Source organism: Heloderma suspectum, chromosome 2 (genome assembly GCF_057233095.1).
Source record: "Heloderma suspectum isolate Gila_16-S chromosome 2, 16-S_ref, whole genome shotgun sequence".
Lineage (NCBI taxonomy): Eukaryota > Metazoa > Chordata > Lepidosauria > Squamata > Helodermatidae > Heloderma > Heloderma suspectum.
Window position 1 is genome coordinate 203,215,337 of NC_139459.1, and position 15,490 is coordinate 203,230,826.

General features: G+C 47.0%; 1 protein-coding gene across 1 annotated transcript in view; it reads right to left on the bottom strand.

Moving 5' to 3' along the window:
• Nucleotides 1–15,490, bottom strand: part of PITPNC1 (phosphatidylinositol transfer protein cytoplasmic 1) — a 198,374-nt gene that overhangs the window by 13,610 nt on the left and 169,274 nt on the right. The window contains exon 8 of the mRNA XM_084837463.1: nt 12,593–12,656. Within this exon, the coding sequence (XP_084693589.1) occupies nt 12,593–12,656 (64 nt within the window). The remainder of the gene's footprint in view (nt 1–12,592; nt 12,657–15,490) is intronic.

Sequence of the window (15,490 nt, forward strand, 5' to 3'; positions counted from 1 at the left end):
GCAAGCTCTGGCGCAAGAGAACCAGATTCTCCGTGATCAAGTGGCTCAACTGACGACTGCCGTACAGAATCTACAAGCTGCGGTTCAACCCCCACCACCTCCGATTCCCCCCTGCCGCAAGTGCCCAGTGGCTTTGCCAGAGAAGTTTTCTGGAGAGAAAGCACCTTTTCAGATTTTCCAGGCCCAAATGGAGCTGTACATGCGCCTTCAACCTGAGGATTTCCTGACGGAACAGGTTCGTGTGGGCTTCATCATTAACCTACTTTCAGGCGTGGCAGCTAAATGGGCTTTGGGACTTCTTCTCGCTAATGACCCCCTGCTCGGGGACTATCAAGGTTTCATGACAGCAATGGCCAGATTTTTCGGTGACCCCCTGCACACACAGATGGCTTCTCAGGAGATTCGCCGCCTCAGGCAGGGCAAGGACTCAGTTTCCAGCTATGCGACAACTGTTCGCTTGCTGAGGCAGGATTTACAGTGGAACGATGCTGCGCTGGTGGCTCAGTTTTTGGACGGTTTGAATGATGAGATCTTGGACGAGTTGGCGCGCACGCCTAGCCCGCCTACTTTGGAGGACCTCATCCAGACCTGCCTCCAGATAGACAGTCAGCTGGAGGGCCGTCAGCAGACCCGGCGGGGCGCCGGGGGCAGAGATTTCCCTCCTCCCATTCCCCCACGTTTCCTGCCCCTCCCCCACCCCTTCAGTGGGGGTGGAGGAGACCCCGATGCAGCTGGGAGTTACCCGAGCCCCACTGCCGCCAGAGGAACTAGATCGGCGGTGCACTGAGCGCTGATGCTTTCGTTGTGGAAAGCTGGGACATTTCGCCAAAATCTGCCGCACTAGACCCGCACCTCCTCTGCCTCCCCCTCCTCTCCTTTCTCCCCCTCCTCCTCCTTGCCCCCATGCCCGACTAGGCCGCCCCCCAAGCCTGTTGGGGGCCTCCAGTGTGGGGGTCGGTTCCACACCTGGGTGCCTTCTGCAACCCCCCCACCTTCCCATCTGCTATTGCATGTTCACCTCTGCTCCTCCCAGTGGGGTGGGGTGGAGGCCCTGGCTTTAGTGGACTCGGGGGCTACGACCAGTTTCATGGATGAAACCTTCGCCCTCTTCCACAAGATTCCTACCCTGCCTCTTCCTGCCCCCTTGGCAGTGGAGACCATCGATGGGCATCCTCTTTCTTCGGGCACGGTGACCCGGATTACAGCTCCGCTCACTCTGCGCGCCCAGTCCCACGTTGAGCAGATTCAGTTTCACTTGGCCAAGGTTCCCCAATACCCAATCGTGCTGGGTGTTTCCCGGCTCTCTAAGCATAATCCTCAGATTTCTTGGGAGCTTCAGCAAGTGGAGTTTGCGTCTCCCTACTGCCGGGAGCATTGCCTCCCGATCAAGGCGCCAGTCCCAGTCCAGACCTTAACCCTTTCCTCCCCTTCCTTGTCTGCTTCTGGCAGTTTTTCAGCAACAGTGATCCTCCCAGAGAAGTATGCAGCTTTTCGGGATGTTTTCGACAAGAAGGAGGCCGACCAGCTCCCCCTCCACCGCCCATTTGACTGTGCCATTAACCTCATTCCGGGGGCGACCATCCCTGCTGGATGACTGCATTCGATGTCGGAGCTGGAACTTCGAGCTCTGTGAGAGTTTTTGGACACAAACCTCAAACGTGGCTTCATTCGCCCTTCCTCCTCCCCCGCTTGCACCCCTACCATCTTTGTGGCCAAGAAATCTGGAGAACTCCGCCCGGTGCATGACTATAGAGCGCTCAATTCGGTCTCGATCCCTGACAAGTACTCCCTCCCCCTGGTCCCTGAGATGCTGGAGCGCCTGGGGCAGCCAGGTTTTTCACAAAGTTGGACCTGCGTGGCGCCTACAATCTGATTCGCATCTGGGAGGGAGATGAGTGGAAGACCTGTTTCGGCACTCGGTACGGAGCGTATGAATACCTAGTGATGCCGTTTGGGCTCACCTGCGCCCCCCCATGTTTTCGCGTTTTATGAACGCCATCTTCCGGGACTATTTGGACACTTTCGTCATTGTGTATCTCGATGATTTACTTATATTTTCTGAGGACCCCCATGCCCATCAGCACCATGTCTCTGCCGTCCTCCAGCACCTCCGTGAGCACCATCTTTATGCCAAGCTGGAGAAATGTGCATTTGACCTAACCTCTTTGGACTATCTTGGCTACATTATCTCAGCTGATGGTATCAGGATGGATCCTGCAAAGGTCCAGGCTGTCCTCTCCTGGCAGGCTCCATCCACCAAGAAGGACTTGCAATGTTTTCTGGGGTTTGCTAATTTCTACAGAAAGTTCCTGCCCAGCTTTGCTCGGCTGACATCTCCTCTCACGGACCTCCTTAAGGGCAGGAAATCTCCTTTTCATTGGATGGCATCTGCCCAACAGGCTTTCGAGGAACTTAAGAAGCTTTTTAGTTCTGAGCCGATCCTGTTACATCCCGACCCGAGGAAGCCTTTTGTGGTGCAAACTGATGCCTCTGACTTTGCGGTGGGGGCGGTGCTTTTTCAGCCAGATTGGGTGGGCGGCGGGTTGCAACCCTGCGCCTACCACTCCAGGAAGCTGAACATGTCTGAGAGGAATTATACCATCTGGAACAAGGAACTGTTGGCCATGAAGTCCGCTTTGGAGACCTGGCGTCATCTGCTGGAGGGGGCATAGCACCCAGTTGAAGTTAGAGCCAACCATCGCAACCTGGAACATCTTCAGACAGCCCATGCCTTAAACCAGAGGCAGATTAGGTGGTCACTTTTTTTTCCTGGTTCCACCTTAAGATTTGCCATGTGAAGGCCTCCGACAACCTACAAGCAGATGCTCTTTCTCGTAAGCCAGACCTCCAGCCAGGGGGTGAGGGAAATCCCCTCCCCTCTGATTCTTCCCCCCCAGAGCCTGGTGGCAGCTGCGGTGCCTCACTCTTGGGAGGAGCTCCTTCACTTTGCACAGGCTCAGGATGCTTTTGTCTGCACAAAAGTGGAGGAATTGGGGCTAGCCTCTGCCCCCCACCACTCTACCCCCTTCTCTTTGTGAGGTGGCCTGATTTACCATTCCAGTCGGGTCTATGTGCCTTCTAGACCCCTCTGCGAGAAGGTCCTCCATCAGTGCCACAACTCCCCCACCGCTGGGCATTTTGGCTTCGCCAAGACCCTGCATGGAGTGATGCGGGATTTTTGGTGGCCTCGTGTGTGTTGGGACGTCAAGACCTATGTCGCCTCCTGGCCAACCTGCCAGCGGGCAAAGGCCCCCTCAGGCAAGCCCACAGGCTGCTTCACCCCCTGCCTACCCCCTCAGGACCTTGGAAACTGCTCTCCCTTTACTTCATCACTGACTTGCCTCCCTCACATGGTAAGACCACCATTCTGGTGGTGGTGGATTTGTTTTCTAAGATGGCCCATTTCATCCCCTGCTCTGGGTTGCCCACAGCCAGGGAGACAGCAGAGCTGTTTTTGGTGCATGTTTTCCAGCTCCACGGATGGCCCGAGGGTCTCATTTCGGATAGGGGGGCCCAATTCACTGCCCATTTCTGGAGGAAGCTACTTGGGCTTCTCCATGTGACGCTCCGTCTTTCCTCCGCCCACCATCCACAGACAGACGGTCAGACTGAGCGCACCAAAGCAATTCTGGAGCAATATTTGCGCTGTTACGTCAAGTACCAGCAAGATGACTAGTTTTCCTTGCTGCCTGTCGCAGAATTTGCTTATAACAATGCCTGCCATGCTTCCACCCACCGAACTCAATTTTTTGCCAATTCTAGTTACCACCCCAAGGCTTTCCTGTCCACCTTAGCTCCCTCTTTGGTGCCAGCAGATCATGACTTTTTAGAGGAGTTGCGAGCAGTACACCACCTCTTAAGGGACTCCCTCGAGCAAGCCAAGACAGCCTACAAGGCCTCTGCAGACCGGCGTCACCAGCCGGGTCCGTCTCTGCAACTGGGGGACTGGTTTTGGTTGTCCACCCAATACCTCCCCTCTCACTCACCCGCAAGGAAGCTCGTGTCTCACCGCATGGGGCCTTTCCAGATTATGGCCCAGGTTAACCCTGTTGCTTTTCGCCTGGCTCTCCCCCCCTCCATGAAGATCCATCCTGTTTTTCATCAGTCCTTGCTGTCCCCCCTGGTTTCTGGCGACCCTCATCTCTCGGTCGGTTCCCCCCCACCGCCAGTGCTGGTGGAGGGGGAGGATGAGTTTGAGGTCGCGGAGATTCTGGACTCCCGCCTTTCTCATGGCTGCCTGCAATATCTAGTGGACTGGAAGGGGTACAGGCCAGATGAGCAAACCTGGGAACCCGTGGAAAATGTGCATGCTCTGTTGCTGCTGAGGCGTTTCCACCAGCTGTACCCCCACAAACCCGGGGCCCCGGGGAAGAGCATGAGGGGGGGCCTCATGGGAGCGGGGATGATGTCAGGGTGGAAACTGAGCCGATAGAACCCCAGAGCAGTTCTGATTCTGAGGAGGATCAGCAATCCGTGGGAGAGGAGCCAGCTCATCCCTCACAGGCACAGCAGCTGGCAGAGATTCCTCCTGCCAGCATTCCTGAGATAGATAGTGACCCTGGCAGTGAGCAAGGGCGGGAGGGGGGCTTCCTGGACACTCGACGCAGATGCAAAGAGCGATGAGCAATGGAGGGCGCAGAAAGGGGGCGTAGCGCCCGTTTGGCGCGCAAGCAACGGCCGCCTCCCGTGGATCCAAGGGAAAGAGGGAGGATCTCTCCCTAGCCCATACGTTCAGGGTCTTCAAGTGACTCTCCTTCAAACAGGGATCAACTGCCTACTCGGCGCATAGGCCACTCTGCTATTCCTTGCTTAGTCGCTGGTGATTAGCATCTGAAAGAGTCATTAAGTTGTAAAAGCCTTGAAAAGAAACCTTCCGTCTGTGTCTTGAGTTGGCTATTGGAGTCTACTGAAAGAGGCCGCCAGGTCGCTCCTGACACATCGGACTTTCTTTTCACCACCAGACACATCCACAGCTGAGGGTCCTTTTGGCTTTGGCCCAGCCGCTTCACTCTTTTTGGCGCTACTTGGAAATTCCCTCTGCTCTTCCCCAGTAGTATATTGGAGACCTTCCGACCTGAGGGGCTCATCTTCCGGCATCATATCTTTTAGCCTTGTGATACGTTCCATGGGGTTTTCTTGGCAAGAATACTGGAGTGGGTTGCCATTTCCTTCTCCAGTGGACCACATTTTGTCAGAACTCTCCGCCATGACCTGTCCGTCTTGGGTGGCCCTGCACGGCATAGCTTATGGCTTCACTGAGTTATGCAAGCCCCTTCGTCACAACAAGGCAGTGATCCATGAAGCTTCCCAATAACATGACATTAATGGCTGAAGTGATGCCAAACCACATGATGGCAAAAGGTAGAAGAGTTTTGGGTACATACAATGCAGCACAGTAGTGTGGGAATGGAAATCCATTGTTCTAACAGTTAAAAGTGGAGCTGGGTAGCTAGCTACACTGGGCTGTGTGTGAACATACTTCATCTTTCACATAGAATCATAAAAGTTGGAAGGGGCTATTTAGGCCATCAAGTCCAACCCCCTGCTCAGTGCTGGATTCCAGTTTAAAGACTCCCTGACAGAAGACTGTCCAGTCTCTGCTTGAATACCTCCACCAATGGAGAGCACACTACCTCCCTAGGCAGTCGGTTCCATTGTCTGACTGCTCTGATGGTTAGGACATCTTTCCTGATGTTCAAGCGAAATCTGTCCTCCTGTAACTTAAGCCTGTTATTCCTACAGTCTTGGATGGTAGAACACAGGTTGCGGTATAACACAGGTTGTGGTAGAACACAGGTTGCAGCCCTCTTCTGAGTGACAACCCTGTAAGTACTTGAATAGTGCTATCATATCCCCCCTTAGTCTTCTCTTCTCAAAGCAAAACATATCCAGTTCCTTCCATCTTTCCTCGTAGGACTTAAGTTTCCAGTCCCCTGATCATGAATTGCCACTGATGTCAGTTCAACCATTTATGAAGTAGAGCATTCATGGCCTGTTCCTAACAGCAAAGCTTTTACTCCCTTGAGCTCATTGCACCTGCTCTGCTCTCTTCTGTTTGCTGTTGAGACATTCCTATGGCACTGAAGCAACCAAGCCAAAGGTCTGTGCACCATTCCAGAGATCTGGCCACATGGATCTCTTGTGCACAAAGGTGCCAAATAATAACAGGCTATCCATAGGCACAAAAGAATGTGCAGTCTATTCCTGGAGAAAATTACTGGGTCAGGGTGTGCACTGCCCGATTCTGATATAAATAGACCATAGACATTGGTAAAAAGGATGGTACTAGCACAGCTCCTGTAGAACTCTGATGTCAGGGTGGACACTGAGCCCATAGAATCCCAGAGTAGTTCTGATGCTGAGGAAGAGCAGTCGCTCCTTCGGGAGAGGAGCGCGCTCCTGTTTTCCCAGGACCAACAGCTGACGGAGATTCTTCCCAGCCACATTCCTAGTTTAGAAAGCAGTCCAGGGAGTGACTCAGCACAGATAGCAGACTGGGGGGGATGCGCAGTGCAGACGCAGAGAGCAGCGCCAAATGGTTCGCGCTCAAAGAATGGTTGCGCCCAGAAGATCCAAGGGAAAAGGGGAGGGATTCTCCCTAGTCCTTATATTCAGGGGTCTGCCAGTAATTGCCCTTCAAACGGGGACCAACTGTTCTAACTTAGGGCATAGGGATGCTGCTGCTCAGATCTAGTTGCTACCTGTAGAGCTGTTAAGTTGTAAAAGAAGAATAAAGCTTTGAAAAGAATCCCTTTGTCTGTGTCTGGACTTGGCTACGGGATTAGACTGAGAGCCCTCCAAGGAGCCCTTGACATCTGTGCCAATTGGCAGAGAGAGCTGGGATGTAAAATTGCCACCTGGTGCATCCAAGTAACTGTAATCTGACATTTTTATTTCCCATGGGAGATATTGGTCAATATATCTAGGGAGCAGTTCTATGCATGTTTTTACAGAAAAAAAACTCTTGCAACTCCCAGCATTCCCCAGCCAACCATGGTGTTGTAGGACTTTTTTCTGTCCAACATGCATAGCATTGCGCCCTAAAGGTGTATACAGACATACCAAAAAACCAAAAACAAGAGTCGCAACACATCATTACCAGTGGGCCAGCCTGGTTTCATTTTGCATTCAGAATACAAGGGGCAGATGTAATCAGCAAATCAAATATTGATCCAGTTGTCATGGCTGCCTTTTTAAAAGTGCATTTCTTTTAAAAAAAGTGCATTAAAAGTGCATTTCTTTAAAAGTGCATTAAAAGTGCAACTGAGCATTTCTTCCTTGCCTTATTTAAAATACACACAGAACCCAGACTTTTAAAAAAATATGAAAACTGCTTTGAAGAGGATGTGGCCTTCTGGCATCATGGGGCATCACCCAATCAGCACTGTCCGCAGCAGGCTCAGAACAGAAAGAATGGGATTTCCCCTCCCTTTCAGAGAAGTCTGTATATTTGAACAAAATGCATGATTCTACTGTGGTCTCACCACTCAAATTATATGTGGCTGCACACATTCAAATGCTTGTGTTGGCCCTTCCACATCTCCACTGAGAAAATGGCACGCAAAAGGAATTCAGGATGATGCTTTGCAGTGATGAAGCCTGTTCCCAAAGGAATCATTGTTATGCAGAATCTGACCTACAGCCCAATATTTTTGGCCATTGTTTGCCCTAGGAGACGATGGGCAATATTTTTTAAAGACAGCTACATACACTTCCTTTGGCATGGCTCTCTATTTCATCCACAGGAGATGAATGTTGATTGCAAACTTTAATGTTGGTTTTTTCATGCATATTTTTCTCATATTCTCGAACATCTTCCATTGACATATCTGAAAAAGTTCAAGAAGTTGGGGTTTTCTATTAATTCAATCTAGATTTTAATAAAAGGGAAGAGCCTAGGGAAAAAACATCTTTCTAGCAAAAGCCAAAAAGCGAGAAGCCAACTAGCTATGAGGAATTACTGTTAAAGAGAATTAAGTTAAACCAGCCAAGGAAGGTATAAGAAGGCTAAGTTGAAGGAAACCATAGCACAGGGATGCTTGGAAGCTGGGATATTTTTGTGACGTGAACTAGGCAAGAAGGTGCAGGGCTGCAGGCTTTGCTAGAGACAAACATCTTCTAAAATTAATTTAGAAGATTTCCTGGAAAAGAGAGGAAGGATTAAGGAACATCTCAAAAGTTTACTTACCTTGTCAAGAATTTTCCAACAGAATTCTATAGTATTATGCTGAATGACACATTATACTTTATAATAACAATACACCTTCATTATTTTAATAATACACAGCTCAGATTTTAGAGATTATGTAAATCAAACCATCTATGGAGTAACAGTGAAATACTAGTGAGTAACCGACAGATTTCAAGCTTCAAACTCTTTGAAACATAAGTCCAGTTACAGCTGGGTATATCTGTTTTTATTTTAGGGTGCTTCCAGATGAGGCTTTTATCACACCACCAACCTGCCTCAGTCATGCAATTTTATAGGGGCTCCAGATAATTATGTCTTCCCCTCATAACCCGCCTGTATTTTCCCACTGCTTCTTCCATCCTTTTCCTTATCATGGAAAAGCCATCAAGGAAGAAAAGATGGAATAGCTTCACAATGTCTTCTAATGATTCATGCTAGGAACCCTCTGTCGGGAAGCACCCCTTGAGCTATCCAATAAAACCAGATGCAATCCAGTTCCAGCACACTGCATGTGTGAACTTTGGGCATGTTCCCAAGCTCTGCAGGAACATGCGCACACAGGGTTAAAACCAATTATATTTCTACTTAGAGAAGAACCATTCATTTCAATGGGTTTGCTCCAAGTAGAACTAATATTGGATTTAACCCATGGAATTCCACTGTGCAGGCGCTACCTATTATCTTATATGGAGGGAAGTACTCTTATACATTCCAGTATATTCTGCTGACGTATGGTGAAGATTTAGCACATCAGCACCTTACTACAATGTAGTATGAAGCCTCACAATATTTTCCATCACCACTGACGTGAGTCACCGATTACCATATTTTAATATTAGTGTACTTTTCCCCCACTTGGAATTAAGGAGCATTAAAGCATTGATCAAAGAAGCTTAGAAGCAATGGAAACTGCATGGTCAGAAGCACTTTTGCCAAGCAAAGTACATGCTCTTCATTAGCAACACTTGAATGTATGTTGTCTTGTGGCAAAGCTAATTGCATATTAGACTTCAATCCTACACATATCTACCTGGAAGTAAAATTCATTGAAATAATGGAAATACTTCTGAGAAAACATGTTTAGAATTGGGGATTAGTGTGCAATAGTGGGGATAAAGCACTCGGGTCAACAAAATCCACATTTTAAGCTAAATCCTGGCATTTTACATTTGTCCACTGAATTCACTTGATACCATCAACTGATATATACCTTATTGAATATCTAGCTTTAAATGTATAACAAATATTGAAGGAAGATGGCCATTTAATCATTACAATTTTGAAAGAAAGCGTTCCCTTTTGTGACTTCTGCAACAAAATATCTAAGTCCCTAGTATTGAAACATCCCAGTTATTCAAATTATTTGCCATTATCCAGGCACAGCAACCCAGACACAGGTTTTGCAGAGAGAAGTGCAGAGGATGGGAAGTCCTGCTGTGCAAGTCGAAGTCAGCTCACACTATATTGGACGGGACACAAAATGTATAATCTTAAAAGACCATAGGAGTGCTTGCCTCCTATGGATAAATAAGTATTTATCCTTTATGGATAAAGGATAAATACTCATCCTTTCATGTGTTAAATTATGATTTATTTATTTAATCCTTGAAAACTGTTCCAAAACTGCTCTGGGTACTGAAAACTCTCTCTCTCTCTCTCTGTGTGAGAGAGAGACAGACAGACAAACACATACACACACTCCCATGAGCACTATCCAACAGATGCCTACAGCAGCGGAATGCCATTGTTCACATCTATTGAAGCAGCTCTGATTACTCTTTGGGGGGCCCTGGTTCTGCCTGCCAGGCTACAGCATGAAGCACTACATAAAACTACAAAATTGAATGTATGTCCCATGGGCAGCAACAGCTCTATATTGCTGTATGAAATGCCAGTAGAAACCTATCATCTCTGCACAGCGGCAGAGCTCTTGGAACGTGTACACAATAGCCCCTTACAATGCAGATCTGCAGGGGGGGTGGGGTGACTGCACCAACCCTGCTCTCTTAATACTGCATAGCAGTTCCTTCGCATGGTACTGCTCATATTGTACGTCTGTGTAGATGCCTTAGTCTTGGTGATCTCTTCCCCTATTCCCCATTCTGAGGGCTCCTTCACATGAGGCTTTTATCATGCACTTGTGGTGGGTCACTCACGGAAGTTTGCAGGTCCCTTTCACCATGTCATCAACCTCCAGGGCACATCCAGCAGTTTTTGAACTTTATCCCACTTTTTAAAAGATCAGAGATAATGCACTATTTAAATGTAAATCCACTTTCATGGCTGCGTGTAACTGTGTTCTGCTATAACCACAGCCTGGGAAGAAGAAGCCATTGGGTTGGAGCAGGAAAATCACAACGCCCCCGTTTTTTCCCCCTACCCATCCTCCAGTGTGTCTGCCTGTTGACCTGGGCTGGGAGGAGAGTTTTCTTGGCCAGGCTAGCAGACCCTCAAAGCAAGTGCAGAGCTGGTGGGGCAGGAAGAAGATGGCGACCCCCATGTAAACAGCAGAGAGTGAGACCCACTGATTCATGGCTTGCTGTCTCCCTCTCCACTCCACCCGGAGGCTGCAGGGAACTTGCAGCATGTGTAAGGAGCTGATGTTTAATCCTGCATAGAAACTGGAGGCAGAACCCCTGGTAAACTGCAGAATAAAAAGCCTGGTGTGGTGAAGCCCTGAGAGATTATGACTGTGGGTATGAGATGCTTCTGATCTCAGGTTGCAATATGGCCTTGAGAACTGTGAGCAAAGCAAAAATCACTGAATGTTTTTACCAAGGGCTTTCAATCCTAGTGCTTTCAAGAAGGGATGCTGAAGTAATATATCACAGGACAGATCCAGTGTTCAGCGCGCTCTGCAAGTTCTGTCTCCCACAAGTTCTAAGTTTTATTGTGAAATCTGTTGACTGGATCAATACATTCTATTCTATTCTTTTCTAATTTCCCAGAAGCAGGAATGTTAAGAGGTTCAGTGGCATCTGCGGGACCTGAGAGGGTGTAGCATTGGGTGCTTGCTTGGAAAATGCTGGATGTTCAAATCCTTCTGCTTATACCACTGTATGCTCCACATACATCATCCACCCCTGTCGTATTGCACTTTCTGTGACTCTGATGCCAATTGGGCAGAAAACAATCAAGTCTCATTTTTCATAAGTCCCTAACCCTGCACAATGGTAGAGCAATGCTTCCACTGGCAGGATTCATTTACTGTCTAGTTAACCTTTCTAGAAGGGTGTGACAGATTCTCTTAGAGCCAACTCAGGCATTCTGGAACTGATAAAGAATAGTCCTATCATATGACTGAACTATACCTACACATTTGAATAAGTTGTAATTGGTCACAGAACATTTAAAGGAACATACCTTCCTGGCTGCACAATCCCATCTGACTCTCCTTTCACTGTCCCATTATTTCTAAGCTACAATTAAGCATTTAGGGAAAGGTGATTGATCCATCAATATTTGTTATAATGGACATTTTTTACTGACTCTTTAAAATGAAAACCTGCATATTTATTGCACAATAAAGAAACGTTAATGATACTGATGTTTAGGATGATTATGTGCTGCTGCATTAGAACCAGTGGGATTTAAATTGTATCTGTTAAATGAGTGGGTTTTTAAATACATGTTCTCATAATGCTGGCTTTTCTCTTTTTGCTTATCTATGAATGCCTTCAAACTATCCTGAAGTTAACATTATAGGTCAGCGCAGACATACCATAGAACTATGGTTTGGTGATTCAGAGGAAGCCACAAACCAACTATGGTTTGGTGATTCAGAGGAAGCCACAAGGTTGGATTGCCAATCCCTCCCATCCTGTTCATGTACAAATTTGTGCTGGTCTCCTTCTAACCTGGTTCAGCTTAGCTACCTCTAGTTAAAAGTGCCCCTAAATGTCCACTGATCCTGGTTAAATCCCACAATCCCTTGGCTAGCTATCAATCCCAAAACCATGGTCCTATGTTATATCTAAACTAGCCCTAATTTAAAATAACATGAGCGGAAATGGGGGCGGGGGGTCTAAGAGCTTCAGATACTAAGATGTGTGCACACTAATGTGAGAGTGTTAGCACAGCGGCAGGATTGTAACTGGTGCTGCATGATGTATGCAAGTCTTCCTCAGCTACAAAAAAGTCCATTGGAGTGGTTGGATTAGAACCATTTTCTTTAAAAATGCATCACCAGCCTACCCCGATCCCTCTACAGCTTTGGCTATGAATGATACATGATGAGGAAGCTGTATATTTTGAAGGAAACTAAGGAAAGAAGGATTGCTCTCTGTGATGGCTGTCTTAACCAAGGCTACTGGAACACAAATAAGTGTGGCATATAATGAATATGGCCTTAAATATTTCTTGTGGCCAGAATGTGCATTTATTTTTAAAAATATGACTTACCATACCACTCATCCACCCATGCAAAAGCCTGTCGGTGACCAATCAGCAATATATCTTTGACCACCTGTAAATCAGAACCAGGTTAAAGACTTGTCTGAGAAAACAAAACAAAAACACCAGGAGCAATGGCCTACAATTTGTATGTCTGCACTACAGCTAACGTCATCAGTGTTCTGAATGGCAAGTCCCCACAGCAATTTATAGTGGGAATGGCACATTTCAAAAAGTAACGTCTCTCTATCTCCCAAAGAAAACAACAGAAACCCCATTGCTAAATTTGTACATTCATCTGTGGAAAAGTGCACACAGAAATAGTTCAATTTAAAAACAACATCAGCAACAAAGACTGATAATGACTACAAATACAGGAACAGGAGCGACAAATACATAGATTATCAGTAGTTGGGCTACCAATATTCACCTGGCTTTCATTTTAAAATTGAATATGTTCATTCCACATATGAAAGGCCAATGCCCTTCAAAAATTATATTCAAGAGATTAAGAATCAAATCGAAGGATGGTTGAAGTATAAAATGATTACAGACTAGCATAGGGTATACATGGTGTAATGGTTAGAATAGGGGTGGGCAACTTATGGCTGTCTAGGTGTTTTGGCCTATAATTCCCATCGGCCCTCACTATTGGCTATGTTGGCTAGGGCTGATGGGAAGTGCAGGTCAAACATCTGGATGACCACAAATTAATTTCATTTCAATTTATTTATTACATTTCTATACCACCAAATAGCCAAAACTTACCATTTGCATACAACATATAGACACAGACACACACATGCACGCAACTGTAACAGTCAACAGTAAGAAATCTCAGGACCACTTAAAAATCATATGCTGCCAAATGCCTGAGAGTAGAGGAAGGTTTTAACCTGGTGCCAAAAAGATGAGAGTGTTGATGCCAAGTGGTCCTCACTGGGGAGACAGTTCCATAATTAGGGGGCCACCACCAAGAAGGCCCTCTCCTTTGTTGCCACCTTCTGAGCCTCCCTTGGAGGAAGGCCTCAGATGACGAGCGTAGTATACGGGTAGGTTCATACCAGGAGAGGTGCTCCATCAGGTAAGTTGGCCTCCCCTGGATTAGGAAGTCAGAGCAGGAATCAGGAAGATTCTGGTTAAAATTTCCACTCAAGCATCACGCTCACTGGATAACCCTGGGCCAGTCACTATCTCTCAGCCTCTCCTACCTCACAGAGAGGATAAAATGGGCAGGAGGAGATCCATGTTACACTGCCTTGAGCTCCTGGGAGCAAGGGCAGAAAACAGCCACTAAAGGATACTTAAATGTAATAATGAAGTCTGGAAGGCAACTTACTACCTTGATTACTGACACAGGAAGGCTACAAAACCATCCTTTCTCTGAGCATACATGGAACTTGATGTCTTGAATTCATAAATGAACACCAAAGATGTGGTTGTGGCTAGAACCAAAGTTTTCCTATTAATCTTCCTAATAAACTTTTCCTAATAATCTGTGCCAGCCTGCTTTCTTAGTTCTCATGTACTGGTTGACTATAATCCCAGGGAGAAACAACCTGCAAAGCAAGCTGAACTCCCATGCAGTTTGAAAGTGCATATTGTTTCTATATTGCTAGGTTGAAAAAAAAAAATTTTTTTAAAGTATTTTTATTGCACTCCTCAGCCGAAAAGGTTTCTGGAGTGGCTTCTACAGTCAGGGCCAGAAATATCGGAACAAGGACAACTGTTTTGGCAGTTGGCCTCTGTACACCACCACATTGAAGTTGAAAGGAAACACACCCAGATGGGAGCGAAGTCAGGACTTCCAGCTGTAATTCAAGGAGTGTGACAAAAGTGGGGCATTAACCATTCAGGAAGGACAGCCAGTGGCATACACACCCACCCACCATTGGTGGCTCATAAGTAATGGAACGAATGGCTGACAAGCAGCTGCATGGCCAGGTGTGGCCTGTTTCCTGGGTGCCCCATAACCAGTCAAGCAGATAAAAGGCCTGGAGGTGGTTCTGAGTGTTACATTTGCATTTGGTAGCTGCTCACTGGAACTCCCCACATGAGGTCCAAACAGGTGTCCATGCGAGTGAAGGAGGCTATCATTAGGCTGAGGAAACAACATAAACCCATCAGAGAGATAGCAAAAACATTGGGAGTGGCCAACACAACAGTTTGGAACATCCTGAAAAAGAAGGAATTAACTGGCAAGCTCAGCAACAGCAAAAGGCCTGGAAGATCATGGAAGACAACTAAAGTGGATGACCGCAGAATTCTGTTCATGGTGAAGAGGAACCCTTTCACAACTTCTAGCCAGGTCAAGAACATTCTTGAGAAGGTAGGCATGTCATTGTCAACATCTACAGTCAAGAGATGGCTTTATGAAGGTAAATACAGAGGCTGCATAACAAGGTGCAAACCACCGGTAATGCTCAAGAACCGAAAGGCCAGATTAGCCTTTGCCAGCAAACACCTTAAAAAGCCTGCCCAGTTCTGGAATAAGATTCTTTGGACTGATGAAACCAAGATTAACTTGTACCAGAATGATGGGAAGAGAAAAGTATGGAGAAGGAAAGGAACAGCTCATGATCCAAAGCATACCACATCATCTGTCAAACATGGTGGAGGCAGTGTTATGGCATGGGCATGCATGGCTGCCAATGGAACTGGGTCACTGGTGTTTATTGATGACCTGACTGCTGATAAAAGCAGCAGGATGAATTCTGAAGTGTATAGGGCTATACTTTCTGCTCACATTCAGCCGAATGCTGCCAAACTGATAGGATGCTGCTTCATACTGCAGATGGATAATGACCCAAAACATACAGCAAAAGCTACCCAAGAGTTTCTGAAGGCAAAGAAGTGGGATGTTCCTCAATAGCCAAGTCAGTCACCTGATCGCAACCCATTAGAGCA